Below are 19,066 nucleotides of genomic sequence, written 5' to 3' on the forward strand. Positions count from 1 at the left end.
GCAACCTGATCAGCCTGACCTGCAATGTATGCGTGAACCAGCCCCGGCCCTTACCTTACTTATTTATCCTTGGGATGACCGGCATGGTGGCTGCAGGCACTCTCGGATCCTCATTGGCGCAAAGAAGCGCTCTCGGGGCTTCCTCCGTACCTTGACTTCTCGAAGTAATTCTCCCTTGTATCATGTGCATACGAGGTAAGGATGACACGGTGCAGTGTGCTGTGGTAAGTGGCGAAACCCTCTTGGTTGCTGTGTACACAGTATGTAAGGGCCTCAATGGCATTGAAGCTAGCCGGGCCCGAAGTCCGGAGGAGACCGGGGCGGACGTGCCTGGGAGCCGAACCAGAGACGGGACGCCGACCTTGTCCAGGTCGACCTGGGGTGCCACGACAACGCCGTTGTCGGAAGAGGTAATTAGACCACCTACCGACATCCATACTATTATATTGTGTATGCAAGTAGTCATGCAGGCTGCCACTGCTATGCGGGCAACCAAGGATGTGTTCGCCCATGCAGGGATGCAGCCAGGGGCACCGCATATATCAACGGCAAGAGGGTCGCCCTCCCGTCCAGTCCATTCTCCGATTAGCTGGGAGTTACTCGGTAAATGCCTGCGACTGGGCTCGGAGTTCATCCCTCTCTCCATCATCGTCCTCGTTCGAACCAACACACACTTGAAACACGGCTCTCTGTTACGGCTGCGAGAATAAACCCCATCCAGCCCTTCGGGCTTCGCTTATGTCAATGATTTGCGCCTCGCATCTCCGTCCGTTGCCGTCATCGTTAGCTCGGACGTCGCGTTCCACGAGCATCCAATACCATGTTGCCAGCGATATATTGGCGACGAGTTATTCGGGAGCGGTTTCCAATGGAGTAAAGCACATGCCCGCCGTCGTGGAATCACCCACTCTGATTGACAAGCCTCGAGGAATCCATTCCAAGTCCCCCACGACCCATTGCTGCTCGGAGTCCGGAGAGAACAAGCCAGCAGGCGCATGGGTCACCTTCACCGCTCTCGATTAATTCCCCGATTTGGTTGCGATATGCAGCTTCGGTTCTCTCGTCGCCCCGTGTGAGATTCAACCCACATGGAGAGCAGGGGCTTGCGACCCAAAGGTTTGCTCTGATCTTGGCATTTGCCAGCGGCCAGGCGCATACAGACTTACCTTGCCGCGAATTCCAGGTTCCACTAGCCTTTCGGCGTCTAGCGCGTGTGTGTCGGACATTACCCTACATACAGACGAGCTTCACCGTCTCTTTTCTGCGCGCTGAATTGATCACGAGGGTGACAGATTCTTCCCGCCGCCGTCCCATGTCGAAGAGTGTGTTTTCATGTTGTAATCGTGCTGTAATCGAGGGCATCGTTTGCACGCCAATACAAGCATAGCTGCCGTCTGACGTTAACCGCGGTGCCGGGCCACGATAACTGAGTGATCCAGGGTTTTGGGTCCAACAAGACAAGCGTGGTGGCAGTGAATTCTGTGCCGCTAAGCATCAGTCAATCCTCTTGCGCCCCTTGGTTGCGGTCGTCATTCCAGGCATCCGAAAACGGGTTATCGAGCCAACAACCACCTAAACTCTCTGCCCTTCCGCCTTCTCCGTACCATCCCCTTTCGCCGAGAGCTCACCCGACAGTGACCTGTGCGCACTCTCCCGCTCATACGTCTCTCCGACTTTTGACTTCGAAAAGAGGACGTCACAAAAGGTAATCACCACCACCCTCACACGACATTGTGCCTGCTGACCTTTCACGTAGCAAGTGCCGGTTCGTTGATTGCATGAGACGGGTCACAAGCTCGCCGGCCTTCCTGTAGTTTGTAAGAGCCCAGCTCCTCCACGACAGGCAAAACCCTTTGTGGAACAGGCGCGCGGGCTATTGTTAAACAGCCAAGCTTCAGAGAAACAAGCGACTCGCTGCAACCTGACATCCGGCCGGTTAGGGGTGGACTGGAACGAGAGGTTGAGGTTTTTTGAAGCGGAAAGGGGGGTTGGGTTCATAAATACCTACCTACCTAGCATCAGCTCCAACGCCCTGTGAGGAAACCCGACTCGAGTTGTTCCTGGAAAACCCTGCAGGGCGGACGGTGGTGGAAAACCTGCAAGAGTTTGCTGTTGCCTGTCGCAGTCCGAGTCACATAGGTACTTTGCTGTCGCCACTCTTCAGACGAGCGGTCCTTCCCTGGCATTGACTCCGATTTCGCTCAGAGCGACCATTAAGGAAGGAACGAGAAGCGGCTGGTAAGACCACCTGGCACCGCTGAAGGCGGTTCACGTGGAAAGACTGGGTGCTTGTCTCACTCGGAAGTCTCAACCGTTCCAAGCATTGGGGCCGTTGGGTTACCTTCCTGGCGTACCAAACCGGTGATCCCAACCTGGAAGTTTTCCGTCGGATTACCTTATCCACGCGTGTTGTACGCGTGTTGCACGCCAACCTGGATTCTTGGATTCTGGGAAGCGACAAAAGAGTACATCGTCCCGCTGCTAAACGACCCGGGAGCTATCAGTTTTCGGGCAATTCTGAATCAGGATCTGGCACATCCACCATCTCGGTACCCTCCAGGATCGTTCGTGGGGTTCAGCCCTCCTGCATCGACACTGCGCCGGCCTCTCCATCATGGCTGATCTATATGGCACCCATACGGCCGACGAGCCCGCTGGGCGGCTGCCGCTGCGCCAAGTCCTAGCAAGTCTTCATTACGCCTATCCAACCACCATCTTCATCTACTACATGGTCACCTCCACCGTGGCCATATGCACCCTGCAAACTAGGTCTTCAGAAGACGCCCACCCGCGCCGCCGTCCGATCACCTGGTTGCTCGTGTCGGTTATCCTCACCTACTTTGCCCAACTACTCGCCTTGTGTATTCAAGGTGCTGTGCAGCATGTATTCCCATTCGCCGAGCAGGATACTATCATCGGTCTTATGTCATGCGCCCTGGCATTTGGGGTTGTCTTTGCGGGTCTCTCAGAGGCAGCCAATCCGGTCTGGTACCCGTACATTGGGTCCTTCGGGATAGCATTCATTTTCGAGCCGATCATGGGGGTCTTGTCTTTGATCGCTCGGCCTGCGGGGCCTCCCAAGTTCATGGATGTGTTCGACCTCTCGGCCCTCGCTGTCAGATACCTGGCAGTCATCCTCGCCGTGATATTTTACTTGGAAGGGAACCGTCACGCCCGGGAGGAAAAGGGCACCGACTCGGAACGCCAAAGCTTACTCAAGACGAACGGCCATGCGAGCCATGATTCGGACTCGGATGATCAGCCCAACGGGACTCGGCAGAACGGATACGGGGCAACGTCAGATGGCTCGACCGACAGCAACCAGTCATCATCCGACACCGACGACGACGAAAACCCTTACGAAAGACGCCAGCGGCAAGCGAGCGAGCAGATGGAGAAGAGGCTCAAGGAAAAGGGGAACTGGGTCACATATGCCAAGAGTTTCCGGGTTCGTCATTCGCTTGTTACCATGTCTGATCCCAGGATCCCGTCACTGACAGGCACTTGTTTAGGTTTTCTTCCCCTACGTCTGGCCCGTGAACCACCGTTCGCTTCAGATCCGGGTAGTGCTTGTAGCAATATGCCTACTTGCCATGAACTTTATCAACGTCTTGATCCCGCGCCAGCTAGGTATTATCATGGACAGCCTTTCCGGCTCGAACGGCAAGAACCCCTGGAACGAGGTCCTCTTTTTCGCCGGCCTCAAGCTCGTGGCTTCGGAAGCCGGTCTGTCACTGTTGCGCCAGTGGCTCTGGATCCCTGTTGAGTATTACTCGTTCGGTGCTATTAGCACGGCGGCATATTCTCACGTCCTCAACCTGTCCTCTGACTTTCACGATTCCAAGAGTTCCTCAGACATCATGATGGCTATACAGTCCGGCCAGAGCATCTCCAACATTCTCGAGTCCATCTGTTTCCGGGCCGTGCCGATGCTTATCGACATGACGGTTGCTTTTGTGTACCTCTCGGCAACCTTTGGTCCGTACGAAGGCTTCATCACCATCGCGACCGCCGCTATCTTCATCTACATCGCAACTCGCATGATTGCCGCGCTCAAGGGCGCACGCAGGAATGAAGTGGGCGCTTGGTACAAGGAACACTATGTCCGACAAGCCGGAATTCAGGGATGGTCGACGGTTGCCAGCTTCAACCAGATTGGGCACGAGGAAGACCGCTACTCGGTAGCTGTCGAGGACCGCGTGACCAAGACGCAAAAGGTCTACTTCGGCTACGTTCTCGCTTATGCATTCCAGTTCCTGGTGCTCCTCTCAGGTCTGCTCGCTGGAGCGTTCCTGGCCGTGTACCAGGTCACTCACGGCCAGGCCACCCCTGGTGACTTCATTATGCTTCTGACATATTGGGCTCAACTGGTCTCTCCTCTCACCTTTTTTGCCGGCCTCGGCAAAAGCATCTCGAGGGATCTCCTTCATGCGGAGCAGCTTCTGGAGATCATGCAGACCAAGCCAAGTGTGCTCAGCGAGGAGGGAGCACCGCCCCTGCGATTCAAAGGCGGCGAAGTTCGCTTTGGCGGTGTCTGCTTTTCCTACGACAAGAAAAAAGAGATTCTGAAGGACATCAACTTCACCGCAACGCCGGGCATGACGGTGGCTTTTGTTGGTGCAACGGGGGCTGGCAAGTCTACCATCCTGAAGCTCCTCGACCGGTTTTACGACGTTACAAAGGGCTCAATCGAAATTGACGAACAGGATATCCGAAAGGTTGATCTATACAGGTAGGCTGGGATCCATTGTTGGTGGTCTACCGGGTTACGCTAACACTCTTCAGTCTCCGCGCTCAGATCGGAGTGGTGCCCCAGGCCCCTATCCTCTTCGACGACACCATCATGAACAACGTGCGGTACGCCAAGCTCACAGCGACCGATGAGGAGGTTTACGAAGCGTGCAAGGCTGCTAGTATTCACGACCAGATTTTGACATTTAGTGATGGTAGGTTCCTAGGCCCGCAGGTAGAACAGTAGAGCCAAGCTGACCGAGACAGGTTACCAAACTAAGGTCGGAGAGCGGGGCGTCAAGCTCTCTGGCGGTGAGCTGCAGCGAGTGGCCATTGCTAGAGCTATCTTGAAGAGGCCATCCATCGTTCTCCTCGATGAGGCGACGAGTGCGGTCGACACAGAGACTGAACAGAAGATTCAGGACGCTCTGCGCACACTCTGCGAAGGCCGCACGACTTTTATTGTGGCGTAAGTTAAACTCTAGTGGGAGCTTAAGGACATGAACTGACGGACATAGACACCGCTTGTCCACCATCATGAACGCCGACCGCATCATCGTTGTCACAGGAGGAGAAATTGTTGAGCAGGGTAGCCATGAAGACCTCATCCGGGCAGACGGCAAGTACGCAGAGCTGTGGTCGAAACAGATCTTCGTCAAGCCCAAGGACAAGGAGCCGCGCGATGATAAGCCTGTCCCAAAGGGGCGGAAAGCCCCGAATATCGTTAACGACCTGACCGCCGAGGTCACCAGCTCGGAACTTGCTAAGGTCAAATCCGTCCCAACCACGAATGAGCAAGCCGAGAGTTCCGACAGCTCTTCGGACACCGCGACAGAAACGAACGACTTAACGACCCCCGGACACGAGAAAGAGGTATGAGCGAGAGAAACCCGTCGAAGCATGCATGTATCATTATCGCCACAATATACATACATACATCCATTGGCCGTTTCTACCCGCGCTACCGCTTTCTCTAACCCCCACAGACCTCTCAGCTGAACCCAAGCGCGGCAAGCTTTACGCCTCGATCTGCCGCTGGGACCGGGGCCGGTTTTTCCGCGTCCTGTTTTGCCGTGTCCTCGGTGGCTGCTCCGACCCCAACCCGGCAACCCCATCGGTCTTTGGACGGCTTCTTTAGCAACCCACCCGCAAGTCCGCAGCCTGTTCCTGCTGCCCCACCGCCTACGCCACACCAAGTCCACTACTTCGCTGCCGCGCCGATGTTGATAATGCCTATGCCGGCTGCGTATGCCCATGTGTTCCAAGCGCACACGGGAATGCTTTCGCAACCTGTGCTGCCGCCTCCAATCACGGCGGTGACAAGGAGGAGGTTCGAATCAGTCGAGGCCAGCGTTTGCGAGGAGGATGACGCCCCGGAGCCGTCAAGAGAGAGACGGGTCAAGGTTAAGGAGCCGGCTCGGTCGGACTCTGGTTCTACTTCTTGCAGTTCGCGTACAGGCGAAAAAGAAGGTCCGAGGTACCCGCGATATTCCAGGAGGGTGCAGTCAAAGAGTGAACCAGTGGCCGGAACGACGGAAATGAGTTTGGGGCTTACTTAGGTGGAACACTCTGCTTCGCCGGGCTCAGTGGAGGGGTCCATGGGGGTGTGAGGTGGGATAGCTATGTCAGGTTTTTCAGCCTTGTTTTGTTCTGTTGCATTTCTCGGTGGAAGCATGCTTATGATACCTTATGTTATATTCATGGATACGTACGGAGGGAGTTGGGATGGCGTGTTATCAGGTTATCTCTTTGTTACCAGTTGTTATGAGGTGGCCTGTTTGTCAACGTTGGGTTCAAGCCAGTTATGATCATGATAGAGGGTCGAAAGTGTTAGATAGGGCCTGGCCAAGATAAAAACGGACTGGAAAATAGATTAGAGTGGGCTGGGTTGGGCGGGGAAAGATTGTTCTTGGAGTCCTGTCTGCGTGGTAGGCAAAATAGTCTGGTTTTAGTTAGGATTGCGGTGCCTGAGTTCTCATTATGGAGTGCGCGGGGTCCCGGCGGCTTCGACTCGATGAATTCAACCCACGAGTAGACCAAGAAACAAGTACCAAATACTAAATGTTGGCAATATGTTTTCTATTTGGGTATTGAAACCATCGTGCGAACTCTAGATTAAGTCATGCATGCTATGCGCAACCCTTCCAGTAAAACACAAAGTCCATCACAAATGAAACACCATGTCGTGGGTCAGATCGGTCATACCACTATCCATCCATATCCCTTCTTCTCTCGCCGCCATTACGGCGGTTGGGTATCAAAAATCAACAAGCTTGCTAATCAGTCAGAGTTGTTCAAGAAAGGCGAAGAAGAGCGGTCGGCGGAGCGACAACATTTCTCCTACTGGTCATCCCCGCCCCCTTTTTGCCCCTTGGGTTCGATCGGTTTGGCGCCGAGGTTCATTTTCTGTAGGACATCAACGGCGAGCTTGTTTTCGGAGCGCAGTTTGTCTTCTTCTCTTTGTTGTTGTCGCTGTTGTTCTTGCTGCTTTTCTTGTTGTTGCGCCTCGTCGTCTCCCTCCCCTTTCGACGCAGCTCCTCCCCTTTCCAGCCGCTTCTCAGCGTCCACCACGCGCGGGCCCGGCTCAGGCTCAGGCTCGGGTACAACCAACCCTTCCTCCGCCCCCGCCTTCCCACCACCACCCTTCCCCAACCCCTTCCCCTTCCCCCTCCCCCTCACCCTTCCCAACACCTCCCCCGCCTTCCCCCTCGCCTTCGCGTACGCCTCCAGCCCCACCAGCACCGCGTAGCTCTTGCTGACCGACACGCGACTCATGTCGGCGCCGGCCTCGCGCAGGGCGCGCACAAAGGCGCGGAAGTTGCTCGCGGGCGGGCGGTAGTGCCCGCTGAGCGGGGACAGCGAGGTCAGGCGGCCGTCGCGCACGCGCACGAGGCCCGCGGCGGAGATGCGGCTGCCTTGGAGGAAGGAGGAATGCTGGAAGGCGCCGCTGTTTTTGATGCCGACGTAGAGCCGGAAGGAGGTGTCGGCGACGAAGATCCAGGTGTTTTTGCGGACGGTTTTGCGGAGGAGTTTGTTGAGGATGGTGGCGCCGGAGAGGTGGTGGGATATGCGTTGTTTGGTGGGGGCGGTGGGGGGGAGGGAGGAGGCGTAGCGTGTTGCGTTGGCGGAGGTGATCGAGGAGGAGGAGAAAGAGGAGGAGAAAGTGGTTGTGGTGGTGGTTGTGGCGGTGGGGGACGGGGATGAGTCGGTGGTTGTGTCGCCGAGGAGGGTGGTCTGGTTTTCCCCTAAGGGGGTGTAGGCGGGGGTTGGGTCGTCGCTGGGGACGATGCCGTGGATAGAGTCCTTCCATTTCTCAGTGGTGTCGATGCGCGCGCCGTTCTTTGCCCAGCAGAGACGGCCCTCGGAGTCGACGTTGACGAGGTAGTACTGGCGCTCTTCTCGCGAGAGGTAGCGAACCTGCTCGCGGTCGAGGCGTTCGCGAGGGCAGGCTTCGATGTCGAGGTTCTTGCCCTCGCCGTAGTCGAGCCAGTAGAAAAAGTTCTCGTTGGTCTCGGCGCGCTTCCACTCCTCGTGGTAAACGCGCAGGAAGGAGCCGTAGCGGTGCTTGAGGTCAATCATCTCGAGGAAGTATTGCAGGCCCATCATCTTTGCGGTTTGTTTGCGGCGCGCCTTGGCCTCTTCCCGCCGCTTGCGTTCCTCCTTCCTTTGCTCGCCCGAATCCGGGTCAGAGTCGGAGCAGCTACTGGAGGAGGTGTCGGCGTCGAGGTCGTTCCCGGCATGCCGGGCAATGGCGGAAACCTTCTTCCAATTCTGTCGTGCTGTTGACAGCGGCCGGCCGCTCGCAGTTCCCGGCCGTTCAGGGGAGGCCACCCCGTTGGTGATCGAGGCGCCCCTGGCACGGGGCGTGGTCATGTCTCTCCATTGCGCCTCACGCACGGCATATGTCCAACGTGTCGACGCATCGATACCCAGCCCCTGAATCTCTCGGCGGGTGCGGTAGCCACGGTATGTGCGCTGTATGACTGTCGCAGCCCTATTGCGGAGCCCATCGTCGCTGTTGCCGCGGGGGCGACCAAACCCAAAGCCAAGCCGGCTGGCAAGGGGTATATGGTGGGTTTGTGGTTGGGGTTGAGGCCTCGAAGGAGATGGAGGTCCCAATATAGAGTTGATACTCTGCCGCTGTCTGTGGCGTTGGGCGCGTTTCTGCTCGGCCTCGCGCTTGGCTTGTGTTTCTGCAATATGGGCAAATTCCTCCTTCGTTGGCGGTACCAGCGAGTCCAAATACTCTTGGCGACTCCGTGCCGACTGTGTTGAACCGGCGGAGCCCTGTGACAGTGAGCGTTGTGATTTTGGTCCTCTGTGGGGGCTGTCTGGAGGGGTCACTGGCGATGGCGGGGTGACCGGGGCTTGCACATGTTCGTGCATCGACGGCGTATCGGGCTTGGTATTAGTGGGGTTCATGGTCGGTCGATGAATATCGCGGTTCTATGTTAGAGGAGGTGTCACATCGGATTAAGAAACACGAGTCAGTGGAGCTGCTAACAATGCACTTTGTATACGCCGGCGTCCTTGAGGACTCGGCTGGGCGGCACTGGTGAAAGTGATGCACCGCCCGCTGCTTGCGCGTGCAGATGCTATGAGCGTGGGGCACGCGAGCCTGATGGTGAGTGGCATGTGGGTGCCAAGCCTCAGCGCCAATCGAGTTTGTCACAGCTACCGAGCCCCCAACTGCAGATTGGGCGGAGACCTGAATGTTGAATACTGATCTATCATATCAAGAGAAAATATGTCTGTCTATATTGTTTATTTATACAGGGACAACTGCAAACGGACAGGCAGGAAACCAACCCGAAACCCAACACCATGAAAGTCTTTGAGATGAGAAAGGCGAGAAAGTTGAGAACAGAACCCTTGAAGGAGAGAGTGCCAAGCCCCGGCAGCCGCTTGTTAAAAAGCTTGGCTCTGAACAACAGGGCTTAGCTCCTGAGAACGGCAGAGGGTCGCCGAGCAGTGCCGAGCTAAATTTATGCCCCCTCGTCCCTCATTGTTGACACAGAAACTGCCTCCCACTCCTTGACCAGCTTCAGTGTGTTCTCACACTTTGCGCGCACAACCTCGAGGCAATCCGAGCCCAGAACCAAACGCACAGGCACCGCCCTCCCCTTGGCGACGCCCTCTTTGGTCAACACGTCAACAATGACCTTGGCGCACTTGACGACGTCGCCTGGTTGGTTGCCATTGTAAGCATCGATAGCTGCGCGCATCTTGGCCGCGTCCGTGTCTTGGTGCATGTAGATGTCCAACTGCCGCGCCGTCTTCACCCGATGGTTTACGCCATCAGCCCCGTTCGCCAGGATCGCCGTGCGCGTGTATCCCGGCTCCACGCAGCAGACGTCGACCCCGAAAGGCCGGAACTCTTCCGCCAAGCCCTCGGTCAGCCCGCTCACGGCGAACTTGGTGCTGCAGTCTGTGGAGGAACTTGTATTAGCACAGAGGAATCTCATGAAGAAGACTGGGGCAAGAGGGGAACGGGGGGTGGCTCACAATGAGCAGCCGCTGCGGCGGACAACCAACTTCCCAAGCTTCCAAACGTCGCCAGCGCCGCCATCTGCCCGTCCTCCTTAGCCGCCTCACGCAGATACGGTGCCGCAACCCGGGCAATATTACACGTTCCCAGCACGTTGGTGTTGAAGAGATCAAACACCTCCTTCCCACTACCCCTGACCGTCAGCGCGCCGTTCCACCTTCACACACAAAAGTCCCACATAGACAGGAGGAAGAGAACTCACCTAGCCTCCTCAACGGCCCCCTCTAACAAATACCCCGCGGAGTTAACAACGTGCGTGATACGGCCGTGGACGGCGTGTGCCTCGCGGAAAATGGCCGCCAGCGTCGCTTCGTCACTGGTCACGTCCAGCGCCAGCACAGTGGCGCCCGCCGACTTGAGCGCGCTCAGCTTGGCTGTGCTGCGTGCCGTTGCGATGACGTGGTGGCCCCGCGCGAGTGCGTCGTATGCGATGGCTTCGCCGAAGCCAGAGGAGGCGCCAGTGATGAGGAAAACGGGCATGGGTGACATGGTGGTGGCGGTGGTGATGGTGAATGGGGGTTGGTTTGCGGTCAGTTGGTGGTGATAAGGTCAGTTGGCCCTCAAGATGTGCCTGTGAGTGAGGTTGATGATGTTGCGATGCCGTTCAAGGTGTCCTTCGGAGTAAGTACGACAGGGCGACATTTATACACTCGTCGAGTCGCCATTGTCGTTCATCAACTGCACCCAGGCGGTTGTGAGCCAAGGTCTGTAAGTCCGCCATCACCCTCTCTAAGTCCGTGAACTCCCGCGCACGGCATGCCGATGCCCCCAACATTGTCATGATTCTTTCGGCGGATGAACTCGAGTCCGAAGGCTGAAACCCGATTGTGATGTTCTTCAACTTATCACCGACGGTGGTGGTGGTTTGGGTGGGTCCGTCCATCGGCGTTAACAATGAATTTCATCGGCGATGGCCTTTAGCTCTTCAGACTTCGTACTTCTGAGATCAACCCGACAACAGCCACCGGAAATCTACGGAACGATCATTAGCTAACACCAATGGCGTCCCAAGGGCCCCTGCCCGACAGTTTCCGGGCATCTGGAACCAGGTGTTGGACAAAGCTTAGCTTGCGCTATATAGAGGTCGTTCGTCATCCATATCTCCAATTGTTTATCAAGTCACTTGGTTCCAGTTGGACTCGGATTTCCCGAGCGCCATCCTTTTCTCTTTTAATAAACCCTCATATATATCTCCCCGTTTGGAACATCTCCTTCGTTTAATCTCTCACCATCCCGGTATCACAACAAGCTATTCCCACAACCACAACCGACAGCTCCCCTGAAACGATCCTTTTTTGTTATCGACCCGGACACCTGAACTATCGTTTATGAGTTCACATACTTTTGTCAATCCGCCTTCATGATTTCGCTTACTGGTAGTCGTTGTGACTATCACACGGGGCAACCCCCAGAATTGGATTTGCTTGAGTGGGAGGTGAATCCTCAGCTGTCATGGATGGCCAGTTGGCACCCACCCCCGAAATGATTCGTACTCGTCCTGGTTTTGGCTTACTTAGGTTAGTTGACTTGTATCCTAGAAGAGATGCCGTACCTCACGGACTTAAAACCTGGAGTTGTACCTATCTCCGCTGGTAGGCTGCGCGGGACTACCTAGGTGGGGCTTAGCACTTATATATCTATAACTTCCTAATTTGCGAGGGCAGCAAATTCATCTCCACCCGTCAGTTCTTGACTCAGACCTGTAACAGAAAAAAATCTTGAACCATGTCCTTCAACTACAAGCGCGTCCTGCTCGTCGGGGCCACCGCCGGCATAGGGGCGGCCATGGCCGACAAGCTCATCCTTGAGGGCATCAAGGTCATCGCCGTTGGGCGTCGCCAGGAGAGACTGGATGAATTTGTTCAAAAGCATGGCCCAGAGAAAGCTAGTGCTATTAAATACGACATCACAGACAGGGCTGGCCTTGATGCGTTCGTTGAAGGGTAAGTCCCACGTCCGGCCTCCTCGACACTCACTAACAGCCTCTCTCCCAAAGCGTCGTAAGCAACTACCCCGACCTCGACTGCGTTTTCCTCAACGCAGGCGTGCAGAGACCGTTCCAGCTCTCGCGGCCGGCTCAGGTTGACCTGGACTCCTTCCACGACGAGATGGACATCAACTTTTCGCGGCACGTGGACCTCTCGATCAAGTTCCTCCCGCACCTGCTCCAGAAGCCGTTCCCCACCGCGCTCATCTTCACCGGCTCGCTGCTGGCTGCCGTCCCCGCCGTCATGGTGCCGGCCTACTCGGCTTCCAAGGCCGCCCTGACCGCCTATGTCTCCTGCCTGCGCCGCCAGCACCCCAAGTCTAGCACCAAGATCATCGAGGTCTGGCCGCCGCTTGTTCAGAGTAAGCCTTCCCCGTTCCTCAACCTCTCTCAGCTTCTCAATACCCCCTCCCTCCCCCTCGCCAACAATATCAACCGACTAACAACCCCGCCAGGCGAGTTACACGACTACATGGGCAAAGAGGCGCGCGAGATGGGGATACCCGTGGACGTGTTCACGGAACAGGCGTGGGTGCAGCTCGCGGCGGGATCCGAGCTGGTCATGGTGGGGGAGCTGGGAGCTGGGGAGGGGTATGAGGAGATGATGAGGCTGCGCAACGGACTGTTCGACGCCCTGTCGGATCGGATGATGACGCGCTTTGAGCTGTGATTTATTTGAGTTGGGTGTGTTTTGGCTCGGCTGTTGAAAAGTTGGTGATGAGTTTTGGTTGGGAATTGTTTGTTGGTTTGGTAAATCTTAGCCTGGGGTGATTTGCGGTTCGATAAAAAAGAAGAGAGAAATGCCGATGAGGTTGAAAGAATATGGCGGCCTTGGCCAACACATGGAAAGTGAGATCAGACACACCCAGGGCACTGACTGTACGAAGTACACCTTGGCGATGTATATTCGGGTTTAAAACTGAGAGGAAACGGAAAGCAACAAACCTTCGCTTTTCGTTTTCCGTCTTCATTAGTTTGAATCGTTCTTACTGCCTCCTTCGTACCCGAAATGTTACATTCGATTCTTGTGAGCAAAGCGAGATGGGCTTGACTATGGTACCTAGAAAAGGAGAAGATATGCACTGTGGGGTTACCCGACAATACTTGTAATTTATCCTATTTCAGCTTCATTCATACACGTTGCCATTTCTCTTTTGGGACAAAGTCAACACTCAATACGAATACCGACAACCTCATCATGAGATAAAATCGTCAATTGATCAGGTGCATACATACCAACGGGCTACAATCATATCCCAGCATGATTTCGACCCACACTCACAAACAACACCACCACCAACACCAACAACAAGCTGCATCCCGCAGCAACCCTCCACAATGAGACACCACCTTCCTTCCCTCCTCGTCCTCCTCACCACCACCATCACCCACCTCCCCCCCACCCTCGCCTACACCCCCCTCTCCGACACCTCCCTGCACCACCTCCTCTCCCCACCCCACGCATCATCATCATCATCCCCCCCGGGGACCCCCTCAGACATCGACACCGACCTCGACCCCGACTTCGACCCCCACCACGGCGCGCTGCTCGCCCCCATCCTGCAGCCCCGCGTTCCCGGCACGCCCGGCCACGCCCGCGTGCAGGCGCACTTCCTCGCCTTCGTGCGCGCCCACCTGCACCCGGACTGGACCGTCGAATGGCACAACAGCACGGCGACCACCCCCGCGACGGGCGACGCGCCCGTGCCCTTTCAGAATCTGATTCTGAGGCGCGATCCGCCGTGGTTGAGGGCCGCCGGTGGTGAAGGTGGTGGTGGTGGTGAGGGGGAGGTGGCGCGGCTGACGCTCGCGGCGCATTATGATAGCCTGTACCGGCCGGAGGGGTTTGTTGGGGCGGTGGATAGTGCGGTGCCGTGTGCGTTGTTGCTGGCGGTGGTGAGGGGGGTGGATGAGGCATTGACGAGGCGGTGGGAGGGGACGGTGGAGGAGGGGATGGAGGGGATGGGGGAGGAGAGTGGTGTGCAGATTTTGTTGTTGGATGGCGAGGAGGCGTGGGTGCAGTGGAGCGCGGCGGATAGTTTGTACGGGTCGAGGTGAGTTTTGTTGTTGGCTGGGTTGACGCGTTGCTTTTGTTTGTGCGTGTGGGGGAAGAGGTGCTGATTCGTTACAGGGCACTCGCCGAGTCGTGGGAGACGACGCGGTACGATACTGGGAGCCGCTTCTCGACGCCTCTGGAGGCGATCAGCCTGTTCGTGTTGCTGGACTTGTTGGGCGCGGCAGAGCCGAATATCCCGTCCTACTTTCCCGCAACGCACTGGGCGTACAGAAATCTGGCCAAGATTGAGGGCAGACTTCGGAGGCTCGGGGTGCTCGAGACGAAGCCGAAGCGGTCGTTTCTTGCGGAGAGTGAGAAGGAAGAGATCAAGTTCCGGGGGTTTGTGGAGGACGACCACGTGCCCTTTATGAAGAGGGGCGTTGACATTTTGCATGTTATCCCTACGCCGTTCCCGCCCGTATGGCATACCATGGACGACGACGCGGCGCACCTGGATGTGCCGACCATTAGAGACTGGGCGAAGATCATGACGGCTTTTGTGGCCGAGTGGATGGACGTGGAGGGATATGTCCCGGAAGGAGAGGCAAGGCAAGAGGCGGAGAAAGCAAAGCACGCAAGCTCTGAGAAGGAAGAGCTCTAGCTACTCCCATGCCCTGCGAAAGACTGGGTAGAGGTCGAGGATATGTATGTATGTAGACATTGTATGTAAGATGTTTTGGCTGATCTCAGCTACAGTTTTATAATTTCCGACTCTAAAATAAACTTGCTATGCAAACTTCTACCACCACAAAGCGGTAGATACCTAATTATTCACTGCTCGTTAGCTAGATGGTCGTTGTTGTGTAGACGGGAAAGCCGACTACTACCCTAACCCTGAATCTTGAATTGTGGATGGCCCCCGTCCAGGTCATTCGGAGCCCAGAAACATAGAGTGTTTAGAAGCGGTATTACACTTGGATGCCGTTTATTCTTGGAAACTTCATGAATTTCTCCATCATATGACCGTAGGATAATGTTACCACTACAGATTCCGAAGCATCATCTGAACTGCTGGCACCAGGAAAGGGCCCTTTGTGGGGCGGGTGTGGGGCAATTGACAATGACGACGTTGAGCGCAGGGGTCTTGGTGAGAGTGCGAGAGTGCGACAATGCTGCAAGTTCCACTGCCCCGTGTTTGCGCAACCAAAGGGATAACTATATTTCCACAGCTACCAGGATTACCCTCCCTCGGACAACCTCCAAATTTGCAGATCGTACCCGACGGATATCAAGAGCTACCTCGTACAGACAGACACCATCAATTCCGTGCTTAGCCTACCGAGATATCCGTTTCCGCTGTTCTTGAGCCCGTCTGTATCGCAACGACTACAGCGATTATCGCAACAGTCGCAACGATCATAGGCCCCCGTCCACGATTTGGCAACACGATCCATCGTTTCAACCGAATTCATAGGTAGCGCTTCCCTCGAATGGCCTGAATGGCGCCGGACAGCGAGCAAGAACAGCACCCACAACAGCCGGCGCAGGCGGAGCAACCACCAGAACCCTCGCGCAATGGCAACGCCGACAGCAACCAGACGGGTGAAAGCGCCGATGAACCCCCAAGCCCGACGCCCATAAACGACACAACCCAAACCGCACCCGCGCGCACTTCCCTCTTCCCCTCCTACGACGACGACACCGCCTCGATCCCCAGCGACGCCTCCCCATCCACCGACGAAGGAGAAGGAGAAGGAGGAAAAGTAGTATCACCCAGCGCCTCGATCCCCCCATACTGGTCCAGCGCGCGCGCCGCCGAACAACACCTCCAAAGCCACCCACTCGGACCGCACGGCCACGGCCCAGGCCACGCGCGCGGCGCCTCCAGCGCGTCGGCCGAATCGGTGCTGCCGCCGGGGGCGATCACGCTGCAGGATAACGAGGGGGATGACGACGATGATGATAATACGAATAATAGGAATGGCAACGGCAACGGGAACGGGGAGCATGCTGGGCGGCGGAGCAATAGCAGCGAACTGTACGGGCGCGAACGCAACCGGGCGTGCTGGGCGCGCAGCGTGCAGGTGACGGACCATGTGCTAGTAAACGGGAGCACGATGAGTATTGGGGCGTTTGTGGTGTGGAATATTCGGGTCGAGGCGTTGAATGTAGGTGTCCCCCTCCCTTCCCCCCTCGCATCGCCGAGGGAAGAAAAGCCGAGGGACGAGAGATGGAGAACAAGCAGCAGAGCAGGATCTGACATTGCTCCCACACAGGGCTCCCGCATGAACATCCGCAAGCGCTACTCCGAGTTTGACGACCTCCGCCGGCGGCTAGTCCAGACCTTCCCCAGCTTCGAGGCGGCCGTGCCGGCGCTGCCGCCCAAGAGCGTGCTGAAGCGCTTTCACCCGCGCTTCCTCGAGAAGCGGCGGGCCGGGCTGCAGTATTTCTTGAAGTGAGTCCGACACTAGCGTCCCCTGGGGTGAGGATCCGGAGGGAGAGAAACAAGTGCGTGGCTGACTGTCTCCTGCTTGACAGCTGTATCCTGCTCAACCCGGAGTTCTCGGGGTCGCCCGTCCTGAAGGAGTTTCTCTTCTCATGAATTTGGGCATGGCACGTTATGCCTACCCACCATAGCTGAGTAACGAAGATACGACTTTCAAAGTAATGATAATCTTGGATAATAAGTACACCGCTGTTTCGACATGATAATGCGTTCGAAAGCGTGCTTGATTCATATGAAATCTCTATAAATTAACCCCATACATAGGCCATTAAATCCCGGCTTCTCTAGCGTTGCCCTGCCCGCGCCAGCAAGGGCCATGATGCATGCATGGATACCCGCGACATCCGGAAACGAAGAACGCCATGCTCAGATGCAAACCCAATGTCCAAAGTCAAACAATTATTGACCCTAGGCGGCCACTTCATATGTTGAATGATCTTCCCCCCCAACTAGTCTTTTATCATATCAAAACCCCTTTTTATTTCTCATCTCTTTTTCGTAACCGTTTAGTCCACCTTCCGCCCCCCATTTGGTGCGCCGTTCAGGATCCCCTGGTTTTGCGCCTTGTTTTGCAGCTGCTTCTCGCGGGGAATAGTCAGGCAGTTGATCCCCAGGAACTTGCAGATGCTGGTCGTGTCCAGCCACGCCCACCGGAAGTACACGACGGCCGAGAAGATCGGTACCCGACCAGGTACAGGTACTCGACCTCGCTTTTGACGGCAGGGAGGCCGAACCGGGGCAGATTCCCGAGTACGGCGCCGCCGACGAGCGGCCACAGCATGACGGTCCAGTAGGGAAACGGCTGGCGAGTGAGGTGGGCGAGGATCATCTTGGTAGTCATGCGGCCGAAGACGAAGCTCATTATGATGCAGAACATGACGAGGTGGTTCTCCGAGCAGATGGTGGAATAGGGCGAGTAGAGCCACGCGCCGATGGAGAGGGTGTAGACGACCATGGGGGTCCACTCGAGGAACACGGGGGCCACGGGCAGGCCCTTTGCGCGCCGGGCCTTGACGACGTTGTTGATGCAGAAGGGGATGTGCGTGAAGAGCAGCGAGAGCACGATGACGGTCACCCACAGGTCACGGATCGAGAGGTGGTCGAGCACCTCGTCGGAGACACCCAGGGCGCCGAGCATCGAAATGCGCGGGCCGAGGAGTTTGGTGAGGGGCTCGGTCCAGATGGCCGGACCGTAGTAGCCTGAGAGAATCATGAACGTGCACGCGAGCAGGAGGCCCTCGGTCGGCCCGTTGATGACGCCGAGGTAGAGCGTGTGGGTGTGGTAGGTTTCCCAGGTGGAGAAGAACATGGGGAGGCATGGGCAGAGCGCAGTGAAGACGCCTGACTTGGAGGTGCCTAGGCCCATGGCAGCCGTCTCGAGGAGGCTGGCGAGGGTGCAGTTTAAGGCTGTCGATGCCGTGGTCGAAGAGCTCGCCGAGGCCACTCGAGGTGCCGGTGCGGCGGGCCTGCTTGCCGTCGACGTTGTCGAAGGTCTGGTACATGAATAGGGCCGAAGGCGAAGCTGTAGTATACCCATGGTGGTGCCTAGGAAGGTCAGCTAGGCACTGCGGAATGCGCGGCGGCAAGTGGCCTTACTGGTCCTTCGAGATCCGGCATCATGACTATCAACAGGCCGACATTGAAGAGGATGCATATGAACCCGAGTAGGGTCACCATATTCGGGGCTAGCCATAGCGGCAATAGCTCGACAAAGGCGTTCCACTGTTCCCATATTTTAGCAATGTCCTCTCTCTCGCCATCGATACTGAAGTTGTCGCATAGAGCGCCGAACTTGGAGGGCGGGGGCGGGGCAGGCGTACGTATGGTCGTAGGATGTAGTGGGATATCGGCGACTTGTCGACGGCCGAGTACTTGTACGATTTGAGGTGGATAAGCGCGTCATCGGAGACGCACTCGGCGACTGCTCTTTCTGTTGAGTTGCGGCACCATTGTTAGCGAATTGTGACGTCGACACATTCTCGTTCGTTCCTCTGGACCCCAGCAGATGCAGGAAGTCTGACAGCGGGAGGGCAGGGGTGGGGCTTGACGAACTGCTGTTGTCGGGAGCCATGGTCGGCTGCCGGGTTGGACAACGCGAGCAAAACCGGCTTTGAATGAGTTTGCTCTGCGGCGCGTAGGATGGGCGATGATGGATATGCGCTTTTGGAAGGGGGTTAGACACGGGAAATTTGAGCAATCTGGCCGAGACCCTGGATCTGCGAAGGAGGTCGAACAAAGGAGAGAAAAGGTTTCGTGATAGCTAGCCTAGCACAACGAGCAGATGCGTGAGGTCTTTTG

The 19,066-nt window shown here is 56.5% G+C and overlaps 6 protein-coding genes across 6 annotated transcripts; 4 read left to right on the plus strand and 2 right to left on the minus strand.

The window, feature by feature from the left end:
• Nucleotides 1-2,614: 2,614 nt before the first annotated feature.
• Nucleotides 2,615-6,290, plus strand: CHGG_01893 (uncharacterized protein; the record flags this gene model as incomplete). Its single annotated transcript, XM_001221113.1, has 6 exons — nucleotides 2,615-3,448; nucleotides 3,513-4,732; nucleotides 4,786-4,946; nucleotides 4,999-5,200; nucleotides 5,250-5,604; nucleotides 5,718-6,290. 6 exons carry the CDS (start codon nucleotides 2,615-2,617, stop codon nucleotides 6,288-6,290), a joined length of 3,345 nt encoding a protein of 1,114 aa, XP_001221114.1.
• A 781-nt stretch (nucleotides 6,291-7,071) lies between these two features.
• CHGG_01894 (uncharacterized protein) lies at nucleotides 7,072-10,768 on the minus strand (the record flags this gene model as incomplete). Its single annotated transcript, XM_001221114.1, has 5 exons — nucleotides 7,072-9,177; nucleotides 9,236-9,458; nucleotides 9,793-10,159; nucleotides 10,237-10,412; nucleotides 10,482-10,768. The coding sequence occupies 5 exons, from the start codon at nucleotides 10,766-10,768 to the stop codon at nucleotides 7,072-7,074; spliced, it is 3,159 nt and encodes a 1,052-aa protein (XP_001221115.1).
• Nucleotides 10,769-12,004: 1,236 nt separating this feature from the next.
• CHGG_01895 (uncharacterized protein) lies at nucleotides 12,005-12,936 on the plus strand (the record flags this gene model as incomplete). Its single annotated transcript, XM_001221115.1, has 3 exons — nucleotides 12,005-12,139; nucleotides 12,192-12,222; nucleotides 12,323-12,936. The coding sequence occupies 3 exons, from the start codon at nucleotides 12,005-12,007 to the stop codon at nucleotides 12,934-12,936; spliced, it is 780 nt and encodes a 259-aa protein (XP_001221116.1).
• Nucleotides 12,937-13,604: 668 nt separating this feature from the next.
• CHGG_01896 (uncharacterized protein) lies at nucleotides 13,605-14,923 on the plus strand (the record flags this gene model as incomplete). The annotated part of the gene is made up of 2 exons (XM_001221116.1): nucleotides 13,605-14,320; nucleotides 14,398-14,923. The coding sequence occupies 2 exons, from the start codon at nucleotides 13,605-13,607 to the stop codon at nucleotides 14,921-14,923; spliced, it is 1,242 nt and encodes a 413-aa protein (XP_001221117.1).
• Nucleotides 14,924-15,761: 838 nt separating this feature from the next.
• CHGG_01897 (uncharacterized protein) lies at nucleotides 15,762-16,864 on the plus strand (the record flags this gene model as incomplete). Its single annotated transcript, XM_001221117.1, has 2 exons — nucleotides 15,762-16,717; nucleotides 16,801-16,864. 2 exons carry the CDS (start codon nucleotides 15,762-15,764, stop codon nucleotides 16,862-16,864), a joined length of 1,020 nt encoding a protein of 339 aa, XP_001221118.1.
• Nucleotides 16,865-17,363: 499 nt separating this feature from the next.
• On the minus strand, nucleotides 17,364-18,839 carry CHGG_01898 (uncharacterized protein; the record flags this gene model as incomplete). Its single annotated transcript, XM_001221118.1, has 4 exons — nucleotides 17,364-18,153; nucleotides 18,429-18,490; nucleotides 18,589-18,698; nucleotides 18,821-18,839. The coding sequence occupies 4 exons, from the start codon at nucleotides 18,837-18,839 to the stop codon at nucleotides 17,364-17,366; spliced, it is 981 nt and encodes a 326-aa protein (XP_001221119.1).
• Nucleotides 18,840-19,066: the final 227 nt, after the last annotated feature.

Source organism: Chaetomium globosum, genomic scaffold, assembly GCF_000143365.1.
Source record: "Chaetomium globosum CBS 148.51 scaffold_1 genomic scaffold, whole genome shotgun sequence".
In the NCBI taxonomy this organism is placed as follows: Eukaryota; Fungi; Ascomycota; class Sordariomycetes; order Sordariales; family Chaetomiaceae; genus Chaetomium; species Chaetomium globosum.